The sequence below is a fragment of the Rattus norvegicus genome, chromosome 7, assembly GCF_036323735.1.
Source record: "Rattus norvegicus strain BN/NHsdMcwi chromosome 7, GRCr8, whole genome shotgun sequence".
NCBI lineage: Eukaryota > Metazoa > Chordata > Mammalia > Rodentia > Muridae > Rattus > Rattus norvegicus.
The window spans coordinates 125,378,700-125,400,648 of record NC_086025.1 but is presented as its reverse complement, the minus strand read 5'-3'; the positions used below and the strand labels follow the sequence as shown (position 1 = coordinate 125,400,648).

The 21,949-nt window shown below is 40.4% G+C and overlaps 1 protein-coding gene across 8 annotated transcripts in view; it reads right to left on the bottom strand.

Annotated features, from left to right (window-relative positions):
• The window catches only part of Cntn1 (contactin 1), a 297,760-nt gene that overhangs the window by 39,749 nt on the left and 236,062 nt on the right, over positions 1-21,949 (bottom strand). For all 8 annotated transcript variants that reach the window (XM_017594616.3, XM_063262899.1, XM_063262902.1 and 5 more), the window contains 4 exon segments: positions 16,863-17,021; positions 12,900-13,049; positions 6,555-6,625; positions 4,518-4,752 (listed from right to left, as the gene is read on the bottom strand). In XM_017594616.3, the coding sequence (XP_017450105.1) occupies positions 4,518-4,752; positions 6,555-6,625; positions 12,900-13,049; positions 16,863-17,021 (615 nt within the window).

The following is a 21,949-nucleotide window of genomic DNA, read 5'->3' as shown; positions in this document are numbered from 1 at the left end:
ACACACGCCCATGCACACATATCACACACGAACACATGAACACACATGGGCATGCACACACACACGCCCATGCACACATATCACACACTAACACATGAACACACATGGGCATGCACACACACACACACATGCGCATGCAGGCCCATGCACACATATCACACATGAACACATAAACACACATGGAAATACACACACACATGCACACATATCACACATGAACACACATGGGCATGCACACACACACACACACAAACACATACAGGCTCATGTACACATATCACACACATGGGCATGCACATACACAGACACAAATACAAATACACACACACAAACATGCATGCCCATGCACACGTATCACACATGAACACACATGGGCATAACATATACAGACACATACACACAATTATGCATATACATAGACACACAACCTAGACATTCCACATATACATAAATGTACCACATGCACATGTATATATGGACATATCACATATACACATACACAAAAAGGCATTGGCACACAAACACGTGTGGACACACACACACACTTTCTTAAAACAGGAAGCTTCAAAACTCTCAGAGATGTCCGCAGGCAGACACTATATTTTTGGAAACAGTCCAAACTGATAATTCCCATATAGTCGTTTGCTACAAATTAAATTTAATTACATAAGCTCAACAGCTTCACTTGTCAAAAATGGGGAGGTTAGTATTTAGCATAGAAAGTCACTCATGGAAATTAATTTTCTGATTGCTATTAATGTGAATCAAAGGAGCAGAGAACTATTAATAAAATCTCCCTCTCATGTTCAAGCTAACATTGAAAAGCATGAAGTTCAAGATCCCTGACACAAGTTGTTATGTTCCCATTTTGTGGGCTGTGGGGAGCTTTTTTTATGCCTAATCTTCCAACTGGGTACCAAATCAAGTACGTATCAAAGGCTTCATCTGCTAGGGAACAGAAAAAAAATACATTCCTTGTGCACTTTACACAAAGAAACACGGAAACCTTGAATGGGGGATGATCAACTTCTACTGTCTTTCATTAAAAGACATAACCATACTTAAGGCTACAAAATGTCCCGTATATGAGCAGCTACAGCTCCCAGGCAAGGTACACTTGCCTCATGACTGACATCCTTGCAGGAGGAAGATGGGCAACTTACACAAGTGCAGCATCTGCAAGATTTATGAGGCGTGTGAAGTCTTCAGGAAAGAACTATGACTAAACACACACATCCAGACTGAATGGGTATGAAGCATGGCCTCTGCCTAAAGTCTGACTCTGGCATCAAATAGAGCAGCCAAAACAAAATTGATCCCGTGTGAGAGGATAGTTGACATAAGTCTAACTGGAATTTTCTTTGTGAGATGAAGTCCTGCTTTAGCCCCAAGCTGATGAAACATAAAGTCCGGAAAATATGCCTCTAGGAGTAATCGCTGTCTGGTTTTTAAATTTAAATGATTTTTACCTTTTATTCTCTGGAGGTACTTAGTTGAGAGAAGTTACTCAGCTGATTACTTTTTATGTCTGTGCTCTAAAGTAATATTTCCTGGGTAGAGTAGCATGCTTGTTTTAAAAGACAGCACACGGTAAATTGAAACACGCAGCATTTTTAAGAAAGAGGGAAGGTAATAAGAAATAAGCATTTCTATTGATTTCTAAGAGACAGCTCTCCATCTGTTTCGGAGTAATATGTGGCCAGGCTGGTGGCACACACTGGGCATTTCAGAAGGTTGAGGCAGAAGGATTGCTGTGAGTTTGAAGCCAGATTGGGTTACATAGCAAATGAGACCTTGTTTCAAAACAACGGTGAAACACGCAAATCAGGCAGGCCAGAATGTTGGATTCTCTTCTCTAAGTTGATAGCAGAGAACCTTTACAACACTTTAGTTTTTGAATTCTTTCCATAGTGTTACTCTGCCCATACCAAGAGAAACCTAGCCACAAGTATTTGTAGTAGGACAGAAGGCATGGTATCTTCACTTGTTTTTCTACCTATCAACTATAAACACTCTGTCTCTGTCTCTGTCTGTCTCTCTGTCTCTGTCTCCCTCTGTCTCTCTGTCTCTCTGCCTCTCTGCCTCTCTCTCTCTCTCTCCCTCCCTCCTCCCTTCTCTCTCTCTCTCTCTCTCTCTCTCTCTCTCTCTCTCTCTGTGTGTGTGTGTGTGTGTGTGTGTGTGTGTGTGTGTGTTTAGAGGCCACAGGCCAATGACAGATGTCTTCATCTATATTTTTCAACCTAATATTGGAGGCAGGGTTTCTTAGTGAGGGTGAGAATCATTAACTGGACAGGAGTCACTAGCCATCAAACTCTATCTTAGCATTGGAATTATAAACAGGAGCCCCTAATGGATTTTTTCACATGTATACTGGGGGATCTGATCTCTGGTCCTTCAAGGAAGTCCTTGGCCAGGAAAGCCATCTCCCTGGCCCCTTCCATACCTTCTGTGTTGGTATACACTGTATGCGTGTGCATGTGGAGGTGAGAGGACTATCTTCAGATGCCTCTGCCATTGCTTCTCTGCCTCTTTTTTTCAGACAGGGTCAGTGGAGCTGTCTAGCCTGGCTATTCAGTAGGCACCACCGATGCTACTGTTTCTACCTCCCAGCACTGAGATCATGGACACACTGTAGCTCTTCCCTTTGTCTATGTGGTAGGAACCCCATTTAAGGCTTGCACAGTAAGTATCTTGGAAACTGAACCATCATTTCAGCCCCAAACATATGCAGTAAAGACTTAAGCACTTTAAGTGAAAAACCACAGGAAGCAACCTAACTGGGTTTAATCTAAAACTTTACCCTCTTTGCATTTACCGAAAGACTCCTCAACAAGCATGCTTAGTTTACTGAAATTTTCCAGAAAAAAAAAGAGATATGAGAGCATTGCTGCCCTTTCTTCAATTGGCCTATAAGAAACTTTTATTTTAAAGAAAAAAATTCAACTGGCTGGGCTAGACAGCTCAGCTGGTAAAGAGCTTACTCTGCAAGCATGAGAAACCAAGCTTGATCCCCAGACTCCATGGAGAAAGGCAAAACTCTGACTACTGTGGTACACACTTGTACTCTCAGCTTCTGAGCTGGGAGGCAGAAGCAGGGGGATCCCTGAGGCTCTTCGGCCGGTCAGCCCAGCCTACTCATAGTGTGCAGAGCCTAGAAAGACTGTCTCAAAAAAACAACAGCAAAAACAAAAGCTAAAATTCAAGCTGGATGTTACCCCAGGCATAACACCTGAAGCATGACCTCCACAGGTACACTCCCATATGCCCACACACGCACACTCAGATGCAGGGGACACACACACGCACACACACACACACACACACACACAAACACACACACATACACACACAAACACACGCACATACACCCACATACACAAACATACACACATATACAAACACACACACAAACACACACACATACACACACAAACACACACACATACACCCACATACACAAACATACACACATATACAAACACACACACAAACACACACACATACACACACAAACACAAACATACACACATATATAAACACACACTCATACACACAAACACACACACAAACACACATACAAACACACATACACACACACACACACACACACACACACACACACTCCAGTATTCAATTGTAATAGTCAAATGCACTTAAATTCTGACATTAGACAAATATTGTGTTAAAATTCCAGGCAATTTTACAAATGTTTCATTTTCCTTTTCCTTCCTCCCTCAGCCCCTCTCAGGTGCCCTCCCCCTCATTCTCTTTTAAATTCATGGTTTCTATTTCTTTAATTGTTATTATCGAATTTTAATCATTAATGAACTATATAGCTGTAACCTGCTGATTTTTTATCGGCCATGGTATGTATATAATCTTTAGGATTATTATATACCCAGTTCAGGGACTTTTATCCAGTAGTCAATGTTGAGACTGCATATGCTCAAAGGCTGAATAAATGGTTCAGTGGCCATGAGCATCCCTTGGCCTTCTAGAGGACCCAGGTTTGACTCCCACAGCATGGCTCACAGCCATCTGTAGCTTCATTTTCAGGGGATCTGCAGCCCTCTACAGGTACTGGACAGACACGTGGTGTATAGACATACATGTAGGCACGATACCTACATAATCACATTAATGAAATAGTTTTTAAAAAACATACAGAGAAACAGACTCCATGAAGTTGACTCTTAAGTATGGAGAATTTAGGGCTCAAAATTATAATCACAACACAGTGCCTGAGTATCATCGGCTAACTGTTTTAAGAACATTTCCCAATTCGTAAGGACAGAATAAGGAAGATGAATAGGACTTAGAATATTTTAGCAGCACTTCTGTTATTTACATGGAAAGGCTAACATTTAAAATTGGCTTCAGAGAATACTCGCTTCCTGAACACATGATAATAGGAAAAGATCTTATTAGACAAGGTCTGGAAGGCTGCAAACCTTAATCTTCCAAGCGAATATAGTTTTCCTTCTCCACGAGGCCAGCCGTGTCTCTCATTCACCTACCGTCTTGTGCTGAGTTGATGACAGCTATGAGGCTGTAGGGCCCGTCTCCTTTATTGTTGAATGCCTTCACTTTGACTTGAAACGCGGTGGAAGGGGTCATGGTTTCGTCCTTGTGGACGTAGCGGCCAGTATCCGGATTGGTAACGGTCACTTTCTTCCACTCTTCTCCATCGAATGGCTTGAATGCCACTATGTAACCAAAATTGTTACCATAATGGTATTCTCTGGACAAAGGCTAAATAGAAATTCAAACAACAAGTAGCTGTGTGATACAGTTAAATGAAAGTCTTATGAGAACGCAGTCACACAGGGAAGCATGCTCTTCGTAAAGGGACACATTTTGTAAATTAGAGATGGTTGAAGATGCCAGAGCACAGAAGAACATTCATCCAGGAGATGCCGCCATCCCTGGAGTGGTATCCTTGATGATCACTGAATGCCTGTGTGCCCCTGACTGCCATGGCATCCGCTCCCTGTTAATTCCTCCCTCTACTGTAGAAGAAACACTGGCTCCCATGCAGCATTTTCTCAGCCCATTGGAACCTGCCACTCCAAGAACCTGCAGTCCCTATGTGCCATCCCCCCACTTCCTCTCCCTTTCCCCTGCAAGGTGTCACGATCAGTTCCACACATTTATCTCACTGTTTCCTCCTCCTCAACCCCTGAACGATGAGTGGTACAGGGACAGGGGTTTTATCAATTTCCTTCCTCTTCAATCTCAACACCTATAGCAGGACTGAAAAGATATGGGACTGCAGAAGCGGAAGGCCATACATAGTATGATTCCAGACTCTAGAATATCGAAGTTGTCATCAGAAAGAGGTGTGCGGGAGGAGTAGGAGTGTAGGTGCCTGGGGGCTGGGGGGCAGGGAGAGAGGTACCTCTCCTGTGTGTGAGAGGCTGGCCCTGGCACCTGCTTACTGAGCATTGCAGCGATGTTTCATTTCCTGAAACGTGCTCGGGGTTTCCCTGCAAGACATATGTCATTTTCAAGGAGTTTTGTGCCAGAACTGACGACCCTGAGTTAAAGGTAGCTCTAATATCTTCTAATTGCCCTTTTGAAGGTCTAATTTTTATGATGTTTGCCCTTTGGGATAACACCACACACACACACACACACACACACACACACACACACATACACCACACACACACACACACACACGGTGTTAAGCCTTACTTGATGAGCTACTGCTGTAATCCATCTTAATCTGTTAGTCACCCAAAGAGCTTGACACTAAGAGGCAAACTTTTCATTCACATTTTTATGACTGAAAGGAAAATCCTACATCTGACTCTAGGTTTTCAAAGCAGGAGATACAGGAGCAGGGGACAGAGTGACCACCCCAACACTACATTTCCATGCACATTTTCAGACTAGCAAACAAACAAACAAACAAATAAACAAACAAACAAAACAAAAACCAAAAACAAAAAAACCAAACAAACATTTCCTCTGAATCTCACTTGAAGATTTGATTTAAATGGCCATATAGCAGAATTAAGTCACTTTCCATTAAACACCCATGTCTTGGGTAAGCTGGTTTAATTCACGCAAGGAGCAAAAATAAAGCCTGGCAATTTTCTTGCCATCTTCAGCATCTCGTTGTGACCCTTTATTCTCTCCGACAGTCAAATGCTAAAAACAAAGAGTGAGGGGCTGAGCAGAGCTCGTCCGTATGTCTGTCTGCCGGAAGTCTTACTCAGACAACTGCGGCAGTCACTCTCTCCCCTGCCCCTGTATCTCCTGCTTTGAAAACCCGCTTTGAGTCTGACATAGGATTTTCCTTTCAGTCATTCAAACTGAATGAAAAGTTTACCCCTTAGTGTCAAGCCCTCTGAGTGACTGACTACTCTGACAGGTTAAGTTGGATTACAGCAGTGGCCGAAGCATCGGCTGTGCAGTTAGGGGGAAAGGTAACTGTTCTTTTGCATGGGCTGAATTCTCCTTTTATTTTCAATTTATTTTAATAAACAAGTGGCTCTGCAATTAAAAATAGTCAGTGCATCTCCGCCGTGCAGTTCGTTAATACTCACCGCCCACGTTATTGTCAGCTCTCTGTTGGTTCCGCCCCCACCACCTACGTCTGAGGGAGCCACATTTGGTGCTGAAACAAGTAAATTTACAAAAAGTGAATAGAAGCCATGAATGTTTTTTTTTTCTTTTTTGATAATGAAGTTCTTATTTACCACAGAAACCCGTGTGTTTTTCATCTACAGAGCAAAGCCAGCGGCAGCAGCCCCTTCGCCACACTAGCAGAGGTGTACGTCAATCCTCTCCTATCGTCCTTGGCTTGCTGTGACTTTTGGAGATTACATCCTATGGTTTCTGTACTGGACAACTGTCCTTTATGTATTCTTTCCTAACTCCCAGGCTAGCACTCTTCTATCACTGTTGTACATGGACGAGCTCACACCGACGTACATGGGGCAGCTCATACACAGATGTGCACAGAAAACCTCACACACAGATGTGCATAGAAAACCTCACACACAGATATACAGGGAACAGCTCATACACAGATGTGCATAGAAAACCTCACACATAAATGCACATGGAGGAACTCACACACAGCTGACTTGTATTTGACCCCATAATCACATTTTAACAATCTACCATTTGTTTCCTCTTTAAACCCCAGAAGTCATTTTTTTTCTCACTCCTTTAAAACCCAAATTGCTTTTGGGCTGCCCAGCCTGGTGCGTTTTTTGGTTTTGCTTTCTCCTTGAATTCCCTCCGGGGTAGGCACTGCGTCTTGCTAAATACACGGACTTGGCTTCTAACGTGAGATGTCTGTCCCTGAGCTTGTAACAACCTGGGCCAAGGTTGGTGCTCCACAGGGAACACACACTTTCCCAGACAAAGTCATTGACTTCCTGTGCACTGTCATCCCGAATCGGTTGACACACTAAGCAGATGAAGTGTTAGCACTTCCAGGAGCCCTTAAAACAGGACCTAGCCGCACCTATCTCAAAATGTGCCTAGCAAGGTGGCATGCACGGGACATCAGAGTCTAACAGAGGACTGTGACTCTAAGAAGCAATTTTAAAACTTCCGGGTCAGCCATATAAATTCCTTGATGAAAGCAACTCAGAAACAAATTTGCATGCTCCTCCTGGCTATCAAGCTGTGTGGTCCCTTTCCCGAAGCCTGATAGACAAATGTAATAATCACCAGGCTCCATATGTGAAATAGAATGTGAAACGGGGCACACAGGGTGTTAAAGGTCAACTCTAGCTCCTTGGTTAATATATTATAATATGCAATATATTTTTAGTTATATTATATTATGGTATCTAATATATTTTAATATATACTATGTATTATAGCATGCATAATATAATATACATTGATCATATATGTTATAATAAATATATTACATATTAATTATATATATATTACAGGCCAGGCTATTAAAACAACCATAAATTATAAACATTCTTTGCTGCAAAATCAATACTCTAAATTTATAACTCCACTTTCTATGGACAAAATAACAAGCATCTCTTCCTAAAATCACATATTATGTTGATATAAATACAAATAAAATGGTCATGGGGAAATAATGTCAAAGTAGCCTTAAATAAACTGTTAATAAAATGTGTTGAATCAAAAATTGCTCTTCTTGGTAGAAGTCATTTCTTTGTAATCCTTTCCCTGATAACCAGTTGTAAACCTTTGAAGTTATAGTGATTAAAAACAGACTTTGTCTCTGTTAGGGTGAATATCTTCTATTTTATGATAAGTAGTTTCTAACACAACATTCCTCAAGTAAGAATTCCAAGACTGATTTTCTTTTCGAAAATTGTTTATTCTGCTCAGGCTGTTTAATTCAGGATAAGAAAACCACGGAGGTAAGATAACTGAACTGTGCCTCTTGGTAGAATATTTTGTAGTTTTGCCTAGATTGTTGACCTATTATTTTTATCTTCCGCGGATTAGGAGCAATTTTCCACAGAGGGAATTTGATGCATAATGTGTCTAAATTGGACCAGAGAACGGAGCAGTTGGCCTTCTATATAAAGTCAATCCTGTTCATGCAGGAAACCTTCCAGTGACTTCCTGGTCTCAAAGAAAGGCAAACGTTAGCAGACGCTTTTCACTTCCAGCCCAGACGCTTAGCATGGAACAAACATGGTGTTCTTTAAGTCATAAATCGTCAAAATAACGTGAACTAACATTTAGAAATGATTAATTATTAGTAGTAACTAAAGACTATTTATAATTTTAAAGTAAGGAGTTCTAAATCATCCCTTGGCCAGCATTTTGGATGTACGATGATTTGTTTCTGTTTGCAAAAGGGCCTGTGAGTTTCAGCTCATGTATCTAAAATTGCTTGGAAATCAACTCAATATCATGATTATTCTTTCCAATGAAATGACCTAATATTTTCAATTTCCTTTGTATGTTTTAGTTTTTAAATGATTTTCCAGTAAATAACTTTTTGGACTGTATCTGACAATGTAAAAACTGGCACATAAGAAGTTTGAATATGGAAAACATATATTTTCTAAAGATCAACTTTGATACAAAATATGTTGACAGGTAATTTTTTTGAGAACTAGTGTTTTTTCATGCATAGTCATTTCAACACAAAAAAGTTAAACTTAATAATTTCATTTGCATCAAAATTCCATTATTAAAACAGGTAAGAGACTCAGAATCATGGCATGTAGCAGTCTATAAAACCAAAGACCAAGATTTAAAATGTGTCTAGTTGAAACAGAGAACCCAGCAGTTGGCGTTTACGTGGTCTCATCCTTGCTCAATCAAGAAGTCTTCCCATGAATGCCTCGTCTCAGGGAACTACAGCTAGGCAAACAATGGTGTTCTAGTTTCAACGTACAGATTCTTTTATTTTTGAGATTCCAATGTAATTATACCACCGAATGCGGTTCCGAAGGGCTAATAGATCACTCTAACAGACTGTACAGTGTTTGTAACTCATGAGACCCTGGCTTGGTGCTAGAGCATAATACCAAGACTTCCCGCATGGCTCCCATTTTAAATAGAAGCTTTCCTACTTGGAGGAGGAAAATAGATCTGGAATCCAAGATGTCTCATAGAGCAGGATGACAAGTTGGTTCACTATTTATAAATATGAGACTGTAACATAGTTCTGTCACTCGCTCAGTTCAATCTTTGTGAAAAGTAATGAAGGTCATGTGAGGACACTTAGTTTGCCAGAAATTAAGGTTTTAAGCAGAAATCATCATGCCCAATGAAATCTTCTTGAAGATTTTCATTGCACTTACTTAAAAATAAAAAGATGTGAAAAGATTGAAGAATTCAAGGGCTACTTTATGCTTATGAAGACAAATATCATTCTAGTACATTTGCTAAACATGTCTTCAGGCAAACAAAACAAGGACAATACATTTCATATACTACTAAGGTTCCTGATATGTTTTCCTTCCTATTAAACACATTTCTGAAACAGAAAGAAGACAAAAAATAAAACAGAGAAAATGAATGAAAATATAAGATCAAGAGTAGCTTCGTTAGCTGTAAAACTAAGGCGTTACACTTTGCATGCCATTCTTGTTTGTGATGTATTTCTCCTCCATAAATGGACTGGAGCTGACAACTACAAACGAAAGCTGCCAGAATCAATCTGCCTTCACCTGCAGAACCAATGATATGGGGATGGGTCCCATGATGATACAACACAAAGGATGCTTTTGTTGTCATTTTCTTTTGGTCAGAATATTGCTTTATTTCTAAAGGAGTTACAAGCATGTGCTCTGTTTCTTCATGGGGAAGCATCTATCGTATAATATACTTGGCTGAATCCAAAGAATGCCCTCAATTACTCTGCAAGATCTTTATATTGAGTAAAGGAATGTGTCCTGAGTCACAGAGCTAGGAAGCGATAGTGTGGCGGTTCTGGGGATTCTACAGAACAACGGCCTGCAGCTTGGCACCATACACTGCAGAACAGGGGTGTATACTGGGACAATCTGAATTTGAATTCTGTACCCCATTGGCCAGGTGTAAGCTTAACCTACTGACCCATGAAATCTAGAATGATGACCAACCAGAGGCTTGGTGGCACATACCTACCATTGTTAGACAGAGGAGACTGAGGTAGGGGTCTCGAGGTCAAGAACAAAGTAGGCTGCATAAAAATGCCGCATTGAAGGAACTTTCCATAGTAATAGTGCTAATTTGACAAAGTTATCATGGGGATTAGGTGAAGAGTACAATGAGAGAGCAAGCAGTATATCCAAGAACACACATTCTGCTGATGGATTGCTAAGGATTGCTGGGTGCTGGAATTTATTCATTCACAAGTGAACTGAGCATGTAGGGTAGGGCACTAAGATCTGAAACCCTCTATGCACAGATTGATGTGTTATGTGCATTACATGGTACATTACATGGCTAAGGACATATGTGGTATTATATATAAATTATTTTATAGGTTTCGATATAAAATAATAAAATATAGAATAACAAAATGCCTAAGGAGGACGGAGGTCCTATGGAGGAACACCACCAAAGACAGCCTTCTGCTATGTGAACAACATTCACTAAGAGAACTGGTCTTCATAAAAGATGCTGTTCACACCATAGAAATTTAACCCAACTCGAGGAGAAAAATTGGTCCAAACTTGAGACAGGTATGGTATAATGTTATGACTGAGATATTTACCTAACCCAACTTAAACACTTGGGATTTTCCTGAAATTATATTCTGAAATGAATGCTTATTCAAACAAATCAAGTTTGATTTCTTGGTACGAAACTCTGTGGTCAAAACCACCAGTCAAGTCACGCTCTGTTTGTTTTTCTTTGTTTCTGTGTTCAGTCATCACACAGAAGCCACCATTGCAACATAGGTGACATCTGAGAGAGCAGTAAATAAACCCAAGACCTGGCTATGCGGTCAGCCGCTCATACAGTTTCCATTTGGATCACTTCTTTCTCCTAGTGATTTTTTTTGTGGTGTAAAGAAAACAGAATGTTTCGGATCATTCGTAGGGAAATATATTAAATAAAAAAAAATTCTGGTGACATCTACCTTCATAATTAGGAGAGAAATTCGAGCTTCAATTAGGACTCTAGTCCAAATTTATGAAGAGGATATGTGTTCAGAGCTATGCTTGAAAAGCTGTTTTGAAAAGAAAGCCCAGTTCACTGGAAGGTGAACCCCACACATCCGGATTTCAACTTTTGATCTTATGAGTATGGACCTCAGGTTAATGCAACTATCTGAAAGTCTCTGGCCAATTAATAAGCATTGGAATAGCACTTCAAAACAAACCAGGGATTTTAATATTTTCTTTCTTTTGTCACTATCACGTTTATTTGACAACACTGCAGAAAGCTACTTAGATCTGTAAACCTTATTGATGGTAGTCCCCATGTCATTAAAACTGTATAGAAATATAGACAGTGGCTCACTAATGGCAGACCTCGTGACACTAGAACTAATAGTTCTATTTGGGAATTGGGCCAAGGAACTGGGGCAGCCAAAAATATGGGTAGGTGACATTAAAAGACTACAGCAGAATTTGAATGTCAGCCAATCATCTTTTTAAAACTTTTAACTCAAATAAAACTCTGATTTTTGGCTTGGAATGTCAAAATAAATGAATTCAGTGAACCAGGAAAAAAAGTTTTTTTTTTATATACACGGCATAATAAATGGGAGAAAGGTCATTAGAATCAGAACAACGTTTTACTTTGGAAACATGGGGTAAAGAAAGAGTGGAGAATTTCTTAAAATAGAGGGGACCTAAATGGGATGGGTATTTGCAGAAACTTAGAACTGGTTGAGCTGTTTTGAGAACGTAGTTAGAATGACACCTAGAGTTAAGAGAACATACATTCAGTGCCATGATTCTGTGAATCTTCACTGCCTCCTTTGTTTCCAGACCCTTCTGCTCTCTACCCTATTCCTCCATGCCCTAGTCAAATGGGTATTCAGCTGTAAATGCCCCTGTGAGAAACCAAAGTGGAGAAAATCCCAAACCACTAAATCTTTTTAATCCAGTGTCTCCCTTGTTAAGACCCACAGTTTACATTGAAAACTACAGATTTTACATACAAGCATTATTTGCATAATCTCTTGTGGAATAAGCTGAGAAAATATAAAATTTATAGAGTTTATATAATTAATGTAGGTGGTACATTAATTATATAAACTCTATAAATTTTTAAAATGTGCATAGCAAAGAACAACGTAGATAAATTTTTATAGATTTTTATATCGTTCATGTAGGAGATATATTAATATTTTCTTTTTGTTGTTTTTGGCGACACACACATTTCTAGATGAGCCACTGATTGCAGACAATATTTCCTAATACAATCTGGTATATGTTAACGTGATATTGTATTGTGACATTATGAAAATTTCAGATCCTTGCACATACCAGCGCCATCGGTTTTGATCCTGTTTGAGGGTATGCTGGGCTCTCCAGTCCCCAAAGTATTGGTTGCTACCACTCGAAATTCGTACTCCATCCATGGGATCAAATCGACTGCTTTTGCTGACTCCATGTTTCCTTCAATGATTGGGGGATCTAAATAAAATTAACGTAAAATAGAGATTAGTAGGTGACTAAATCCAGTCATTTTCACTCTCTTAGAGAGTTGGCATGTGTATTCTGGGTTGACAATAAACAAAAATCTAGTAATGGCAAATACCATCTTGAAGGGAGTAAAACATCATTCATAACAAACTAGAAAGGTGTGTGTGTGTGTGTGTGTGTGTGTGTGTGTGTGTGTGTGTGTGTGTGTGTGTGTGAGACCTGCCTGTCTAGAAAGCCTTACATGGGGGTTAGAACCCTGCACCTCTGCAAAGTCACCATCTCCACCCTGCTGCTAATCTATAGGCTACACTTTTTCTAGCAAAAAGCCATTTTCTTGGAGCAGAAGCTAGGATGGTTTCCTAAGGCAAACATTGGGTGAAGTATATAGTCCACAGGCAGCAAATGTTTTTATGCTCAAGATAAAAATAACACTGAATAATGTTGTTCATAGGGTTTATGAACTTGCGTCATCCCGAGCTAGGCTTACATGTGCTGTAATAAATTCTCAGCATTCCGGCTACTCAGGACAGATAGCAAATTATCCTTAAGGTATGATCTTAGCTTGCCTACTTAACTGAGAGATGATAAAAATACACAACCAAGAGAGGCCCACACCTCAGTTTAAGCTTGCTTCAAACATTTCTACATGTTTTTAATGATTAGCCCACACACGAATGCACGTACGTACTTGCATAGTAGTTGGAGAATTTGTTTCTTTAGGCTTGCCTGTGACGCATCATGTTAATATTCGGGGAACCGTCATCTGCTCATTGCAGATCATAAACACCCAGCCTGTGAAGAGTTGCCGTCTAGTGTCCCCTGTCCCCTTTCACCTAACATGTCTTAGGTCCGGCTCAGGCCTCACCCTGTCTATGTCTTTCATTTCTAAACATGACTTTTGACCATTGTCCCATCACCTTGTCATAGCTTCATGAAAAAACTGAACATACGTTTTTTGACCTTCTGATTTGAAACTTTAAAATGTTGGCTTCCCATCTCTCTGTTTTTTATTTATTTATTTATTTATTTTTTTTAGTCCTTGGGAGCTCTGGTTGTTGTTCTTATGTGGTTGCAATCCCCTTCAGCTCTTTCAATCCTTTCTCTAATTCCTCCAACGGGGGTCCAGTTCTCAGTTCAATGGTTTGCTGCTAGCATTCACCTCTTATTTGACATGCTCAGGCTGTGTCTCTCAGGAGACATCTATATCCGGTTCCTGTCAGCATGCACTTCTTAGCTTCATCCATCTTATCTAGTTTTGGTGGCTGTATGTGTGTGTGTGTGTGTGTGTGTGTGTGTGTGTGTGTGTGTGTGTGTGTGTGTGTATATATATATATATACATATATATACATATGTATATATATATATATATATGCCACTTGTAGGGCAGGTTCTGAATGGCTGTTCCTTTAGTCTCTGCTCCAAACTTTGCCTCCATATCCCCTCCCATGAATATTTTTGTTTCCCCCTTTTTTTATTTTTTCTCAATCTTTATTAAATTGGGTATTTCTTATTTACATTCTGTCTCTCTGTTTTAACTCTATCTCTGTATCTCCTATCTCCACTAGCATCCCCTTGAATAGAATCTGCACACATAAGGGCTTTCACTTCAGGTAAGGGAAAGATGACAAGTAAAGGTGCCGGTTGATACAAGATCTTCATCAGGTAAACGGGAAACAGAGATGGTTGTTAGGTCTCTGAGCGGGACGGCACCTCCTTATTTGCTAGTCTCTTCTTTGACTATGAGCTGCCTACAACCAGAAGCCTGTACTGTGATACTGAAAAGATAGCCAAGAAGATGTCTTTGTCTAAATCCAGAACCTGGGTGTTACTTAAGATGGAGAAAGGGTCTCGGCAGAGTCTTTTTAAAAGAGGCTGAAATTCACTTGGAGATTTTTGTTTATAAGACAATTAGCTGTTATTTGCGGGACCCCTAAGATCAATGGGGGGGGGGCTGAAGGGATACGGCCCAGGCAACCAATGAACATGAGAAGTGCTTCCTGTCTCTACAAGACACTGGAAGAGGGCTGGGAAGGTAGCTCAGTTGACAAAGTGTTGCTAAATGTGCATGGGGTCCTGAATTCTGTCTCCACACATATGGAAACACTGTGTGTGGAGCTTGAGGTGGCTCGGCAGTTATAAGCACTTTTTGCTCTTGCAGGGCACCTGGGTTTGGCTCACCACACCCGCATAGTGGCTCACAACCATTTTTAACTCCAGTTACAGGAGGCAAGATGTTGCTTCTGACCTCTGTGGCAGCAGGCACACATGTGGTAGACTTACTTACATACATGTAGGCAAAACACGAATATACATAAAAATGAAACCTAAAAACTGAGAAACAAGGGGGCTGGATATATTGGAGCATGCTTATAATTGTAGCAATCAGGAAGCGGCTTAGCAGATCCCTCAGAATTGCTGGCCAGGTGACCAAGACTAGTTGATCAACCTCAGGTCGGGCAAGGACTCTGCTTCAAAAACAAGCTAGACTGCTCCCAAGGGAACACCATTTGAAACCGACCTCAGCCTTTTGAATTACAATGTAAAATCTGCCACTTGAATTACCAATGAATGTATTTAAAAACCTATAAAACTATATATATATATATATATATATATATATATATATATATATATATATATATAAGCTGGTTTTGTGTGTCAACTCGACACAAGCTGGAGTTATCACAGAGAAAGGAGCCCCCCTTGAGGAAATGCCTCCATGAGATCCAGATGTAAGTCATTTTCTCAATTAATGATCAAGGGTGGGAGGGCACAGGGAGGGTGATGCCTTCCCTGAGCTGGTGGTCCTGGGTTCTATAAGAAAACAGGCTGAGCAAGCCAGGGGAAGCAAGTCAGTAAGTAACATCCCTCAATGGTCTCTGCATCAGCTCCTGCTTCCTGACCTGCTCGAGTTCCAGTCCTGACTTCCTTTGGTGATGAACAGCGATGTGGAAGTGTAATCTGAGTAAACCCTTTCCTCCCCAACTTGCTTCTTGGACATGATGTTTGTGTAGGAATAGAAACCCTGACTAAGACATATAGTAAAATGTAAAATAATCCTAATTGTATTCTAAAACATACTTTTATACCTATATACCTACTGATAAGCATTGCTCTTACCGCAAATCAAAGAAGTTTCCTTTTGCAGAGAAAGGAAAGAGACTATTACCAAAACAAGCTCGATTGCTTATAATTCAGAGAATTATTGGTTGCAGGGAGCCAAGCCCCTGTAATACATCTACAACACAAACCCTGCAGCAAAAACTCAGGGAATATCGAGGGAGAAGGTGTAGAGAGATTTTTTTAAGAACTAGAGTACCAGTCGGCTAACTGTGAATTTGTGTCTCCTATAAATGACTAGGAAACTTCACCCATGTTACCTCGGCATAGCTGCCCAAGCAAGATCTGCACAATGACAATACCAGTAGACATGCTAATGTGGAAAGGAAAAGTCTCATGGGACCCCATGCTAGGCAAAGAGCTTCATGCAACTAATTGTTGCTGGGAATGGAAGAGTTAGCTTCAACCGTGGAGTGCCTCCTAATTGGTTATCCAGTACAAATATCTGGCTGTGGGATCATATGCATATAAGCAACACTAAACAAATGTAGTAGTTTGTATTCATAAGTGTATACATAACCATACTAATAAAAGTAAAAGAGACCATCAATTTGAGCAACTGAGAGGGTCATGGGAGGGATTGGTAAAAGGGACATAGGAAGACTTGGAGGAAGATAAAATTATAATTAGAAGAAAAAAACCCTGTGGAAACATGAACACATTGAATAGACATGTAAACTCACCCGTCTTTGCGTCTTTCCAGTCATCTGAGAGAATCGTCTTGGTCTGGATAGTGTATTTAGAGATAGGGCTGTGATTGTCTGAACCACGGCTCCAAGTCAGTGCCACAGAGGTAGCTCTGATGTCTTCTATTCTCAGGCCACCTGGAGGGCCTGGGGGGCCTGGGATGAAAATGTGGGTAACACATCAGTGAGTCTCAGTTGGTGAATTAAACATAATCAAGAAGAGAGTGCTTAGAAACAATGTCGTCTGTGGAGACACTCTTCTCGCAAAGTGAGGCGATAAGACATGATGGCATAGCCCGTGTTTATTCCCACTTAATTATTTCATTTGCCTACTTGTGGAAGGCAATAGACGCTGCCATTAAAAATAGCAGTGGGCTGGCAGGATGGCTCCACAAGTAAAGACATTAGCCATCAAGCCCGATGACCCGAGTTCAATCTCCAGGAAACACATAACTAAAAGAGAGAACTGGCAGAAGTTGTCCTCTGACCTTCAGGGGCCTGCTGCTTCTCCCAAATAAATAAATAAATAAATAAATAAATAAATAAATAAATAAATTTATAATGTATAAATAAAAAACAACACCTTACTCATGATACAGGCGAAATTATTTGACACAAAAAAATGTACATTTCTTCAGCAAGACCAGTGCATATCATAGTGCACTGAACGCCCACTGGATGCATGAAGGACACGTTCAATTCAAATATGAGACTATTCCGCTCAGTGTTCCAACTCTGTTTCTCAAGATGGAGTAAATACCTCTTTGCAACCTACAGGCTGTAACGTTAACCATAACGATCACGTGTGCAATCTATTGTGCTTGGATTTCTGAGCATCGTTTTATATACTATTAATGTCATGTCAGTTAGAAATATAAAACAAGTCACATTAAGAGGGATATCTGTCCCTATGTGAAATATAGGTGAAATATAGTTGAAGCTAATTCTCCTTTACATACTCTGAATATACCATATTAGAGGTTGACAAGTCTCAGGACTCAAGACATGTGGCTGCAGAACATAAACAGGGCTCCACAGGCACAACATTCCATGAAAGTCACGTGACCTCTTTATTCTCCAAAGCGACGATGCCATGATGACAGTGGAGACATTTCCACATCTCTGATTTGAAAAACTTGAAATGGAGCACTAATGTGATACGTAGAGGAAAAGCTGTCCAATATCAGCAAATGGGATTCAAGATTCTTCTCTTTCGGGTCGTGAGATTTTTTTCTTCTTAGAAAATGAGGCCCAGGGAGGTATTTTAAGTAATAAAATAGCAGCCATTGCTTGTAGTTAAAATCATTTCAGTTAAAGGACATCTCGCTCAGATATTCAGAAAATATCTTCACATAGCTCTGCCTGTACCACAAAGTTATCTTTAACATATCAAATACAGCAATCAGCTCTTTGCTTAAGTCACATTTTTTTTTAATACTGACTTGTGCTAAAGCACACATCCGTCTTTATCTTTTGGCTAGTACCCTCCTTCTGTTTTGTCAATTGAGCATGGAGCCTTGGTAGCTTTTCCTGCATCTGGAATGTGGTTTTACAGAGAATGGGTGACATCTCATAGCTTTATCAATCTCAAGGGAGAAAGTATTTTGTGTCAATAAACATGAGACACACCCTGTTGCTGGAAGTAAATTTTATTCCTTATAGTGATACATAAAAATATAATAAAGGCGGATAAACTCTTAAAAATTCATCATCTACAAGTGTGCTTTCATTAAATGGTACGTAATCAAATGCAGATGTGCACAGAAATAGAGCACATTTGCTATTCAAAGAGAACATAACACATTTTTTTATGTGTACGAAATCAGACCAAAACATGGTACAGCTTGTTAACCAGACACATATAGGGTCGTTTCAAGTTAGATATTGAGTGTAGTGTTTCAGAGAATTGAGATAGAAAAGAAAGATGAAGGGAGAAAGGCATGATTTTTAAAGGAAGACAGGCTACAATGATGCATTTCATGTCTGTTGAGCGTTAAGGTATAGCAATGTTACAGGGAATTTAAGATACAACTCTCAAGGCTAGCTTTTACCTGCTCAGGTGAACCTCCTTTCCCTACTCTTTTTCTTTGGAATTCTTGGAGTTGCAGGTGAGCAACATTGTACACAAATCAGACAAAGTTGTGTGCATTAGTTCATTTACTAGGATCACTGTGCATGGTCATTCCACTGAGCTGTTCAGTGACTGAAAGACATTATTGAGCAAATACGTAACTGCCATTTGTCATGTTGCTCTCTCATGCACGCCTGGCTTGTGAAGTTTGTCTGTTGTTGACCACATGAAAGAATTGATCACAGCAGATGCCTATATTGTCATCGATAACGCGCTCTTCGAAAACACACTTCACGACCTTGAGAAATGATGTGTTAGCAAGAGGTACAAGCGAAGGAGGAGATGGGAGGGGGGGCCTAGCACCCTAAAACCCTTATGTGATACTATTCCCTTGTAAGACTTCATCTAATATAAGATGGAATTTTCTGCCTCGTAATCTCTTATTCTTCAGGTAGAGAACCTCAGCCTTCAATGGCTGTGCCATCTCTCCAGCTCTGTCACCTAGTTATGTCTTATATTTGTCTCCTCGATAAAAGTTTCACGGGGGCAGGGAATCATAATATTAAGAAGTTGAAACTTGCCAGTTAAAAGTAGGCATGCCTTTGAAACTCACACCCTAATCTAACTTAGGGTTTCTAAATCACGGAGCTCTCGTCTCCTATGCAAGATGGGGGTAATGCGAGTTCACCACTAGATTGGCATGTTGTGAGTGCAGTAACAACTCTGAAGAATTTCGTTCCAGGCAGGCCTGGTCCTCGGAACCCTCAGAAAACATCTGCTGTCATTATTCCTGCAAGGGCATTCTAGGAGGCAAAGCTCCTGAAAGCAGTAATTACTCTAACAAGAGATGCTCAATTATCCTCTTAAAGCAGTAGGGACTTCAGAAAAGAAAGTGGTTTCTTTGGCACTTGAAGGAAGTTAGAGGGTAGCTCCTGTCTCTGTAGACTTCTTCATGGCCTGAGCTGACCCCAGGCCAAGCCTGCTGCCTTTTCTCACAGGAGTGTTTGAGACAGTAGATGCTGATGCTGTGTGGTTAGTGTTTGGTCCAGAGGGACCGTGTTGTGGTAGGAAATGAGACAAAGAAGCACCAAACAGGCAGGGAAAGAGCTGTGCACTCTCCTGACTCTCTTGTCAATGGATGCTGGGGAGGAGGGGAAGAGGGGTGGGGATGGGGTTTGTACAGACTGCACATAACTGTCACCTTAAGGTCCCTCTCCTTTCTTTTCTTCCCGTTCCTTTCCTCTTGTCGCTGTATATTCGCCATAATTCCTTATGGGAAGAACTGACACCAGGAATAATTCAGGCAAATGGGCTATTTAAATATGTCACCACATATTTAGCATTTGTTTTTAAAGCCATCCTCATCCAGAAGATAATGATCCCTCTATGCAAATTTTCTTCTCAAAGTTACATCATCATGAAACATCAAGACTCATCCTCTGGAAGGGGACTTGGAATTTGAATGGTTTTATTCTTCACTTTGTTTCTTTCTCTTAATTATTAAAGATGTGAGGTCACTCCCCCCCCCCAGGTTCATGGATAATCAATCCCAGAAGAGGGGAAAGTAATATTTTAAGAGCCAGAGGTCTGGGAAGACCAGGGCAAAAGAGTCATAGAATGTGCTCACGAACTCACAACAGCCTTGGTTGCCTGCACAAAACTAGCACAGGATCAAAACAGTCTACATTTCAACACTGAGGTGGGAGGGGCTCATCATTTCCACCAGTGGCTGGGAAGCTATGGAAACATGACAGATCCTGGGAGTGGGGGAGAGTCAGTTTTCTTCAAAGGTGTAACACCTGAGAGGTCAGTCATACTCTACTGGGTGGCCCCACACCCATGAGTATATGGGCTGCAGAAATTAAAAGAGGGCCTGAGTTGGGAGGGAGAATCTTGGAGGAGTTAGGGGATGAATATGATAAAAATACATTGTATGCATTTGTGAAATTCTTAAAAAATTAATACAAATTATATTAGAGAAAAAAGGCTTAAGGTAGATGATGAACATATATATGACTACCTCTATCTAGCAAAGTCAAAGTCAAGTTAGTAGTTTTTCTTACCATCATTAAAGATTTTGGAAGATAAAACAGTAGTAAAAGAGTCGAAGGGAGGAAGGAAGGAAGGAAGGAAGGAAGGAAGGAAGGAAGGAAGGAAAACAGAAAAGAAGAAATGAAGGACAGATTGAAGTTAGTGAAAGCAGGTTTCTGTCTCATCCCTCTCCCCCTTCAACCACCTCACTGCCCTCTCTGGGCATCTGCACTGCATTTTTTTTTTGAGTTTATATGTCACATCCTGCCAGATGATGCCAGGACAGCATTGTGATGAGGCCCCTGCTTGCAGTACCAGAAAAAAAAAATGCCTGCTACTACCAGACAATGTGTTAGGACAATGGCTGCTTTGTAATGCTACAAAATCTAACCAGTACGGTCTGCTACTGTTTCAGTTTGGGCAATAGCAAGATGGCCATAAGTAGCAAACATCCTTTGTCATTGATTTCAAAAGAATGAACTTCCACTACACTTAGAATGAGGAAGGGGAATTTAATGAAGCTAAGAAACCTTTCTTGTTTAAGCATGAACATTCGCCCTTTCCTATCATGTGGTTTCTTTCTGAATTCTCATTCTTTGTTTTCTTATCTGGTCATTCAGGTTTCACCTCAGATCTAGATCATATTTAAAATGCCCACAGAGTTGACTCACATGCGTTTCCATGGTGATGTTTACAGACACTCAAAAACCTCAGAATAATCTCAAATATTTATTAGACTAGAAATTGACGCCCGTGGTTCTTTATGCCAACCACAACTAGAAGATATAGAGGGTGAACATAAGTAAGTCAGAGGTGTTTGTCCTTTGAAAACTATTGACAAAGTGACCATCCATGTATAATTATCTGAGAGCAACACACACATCCCTGAAATGGCTCCTGAGAGTTTTTCCAACCACAGATGCTGGGGTCGCTAAATGAAAGGACTAAATAATGTGTCATTGCTAAACATAAAACTGTCTAA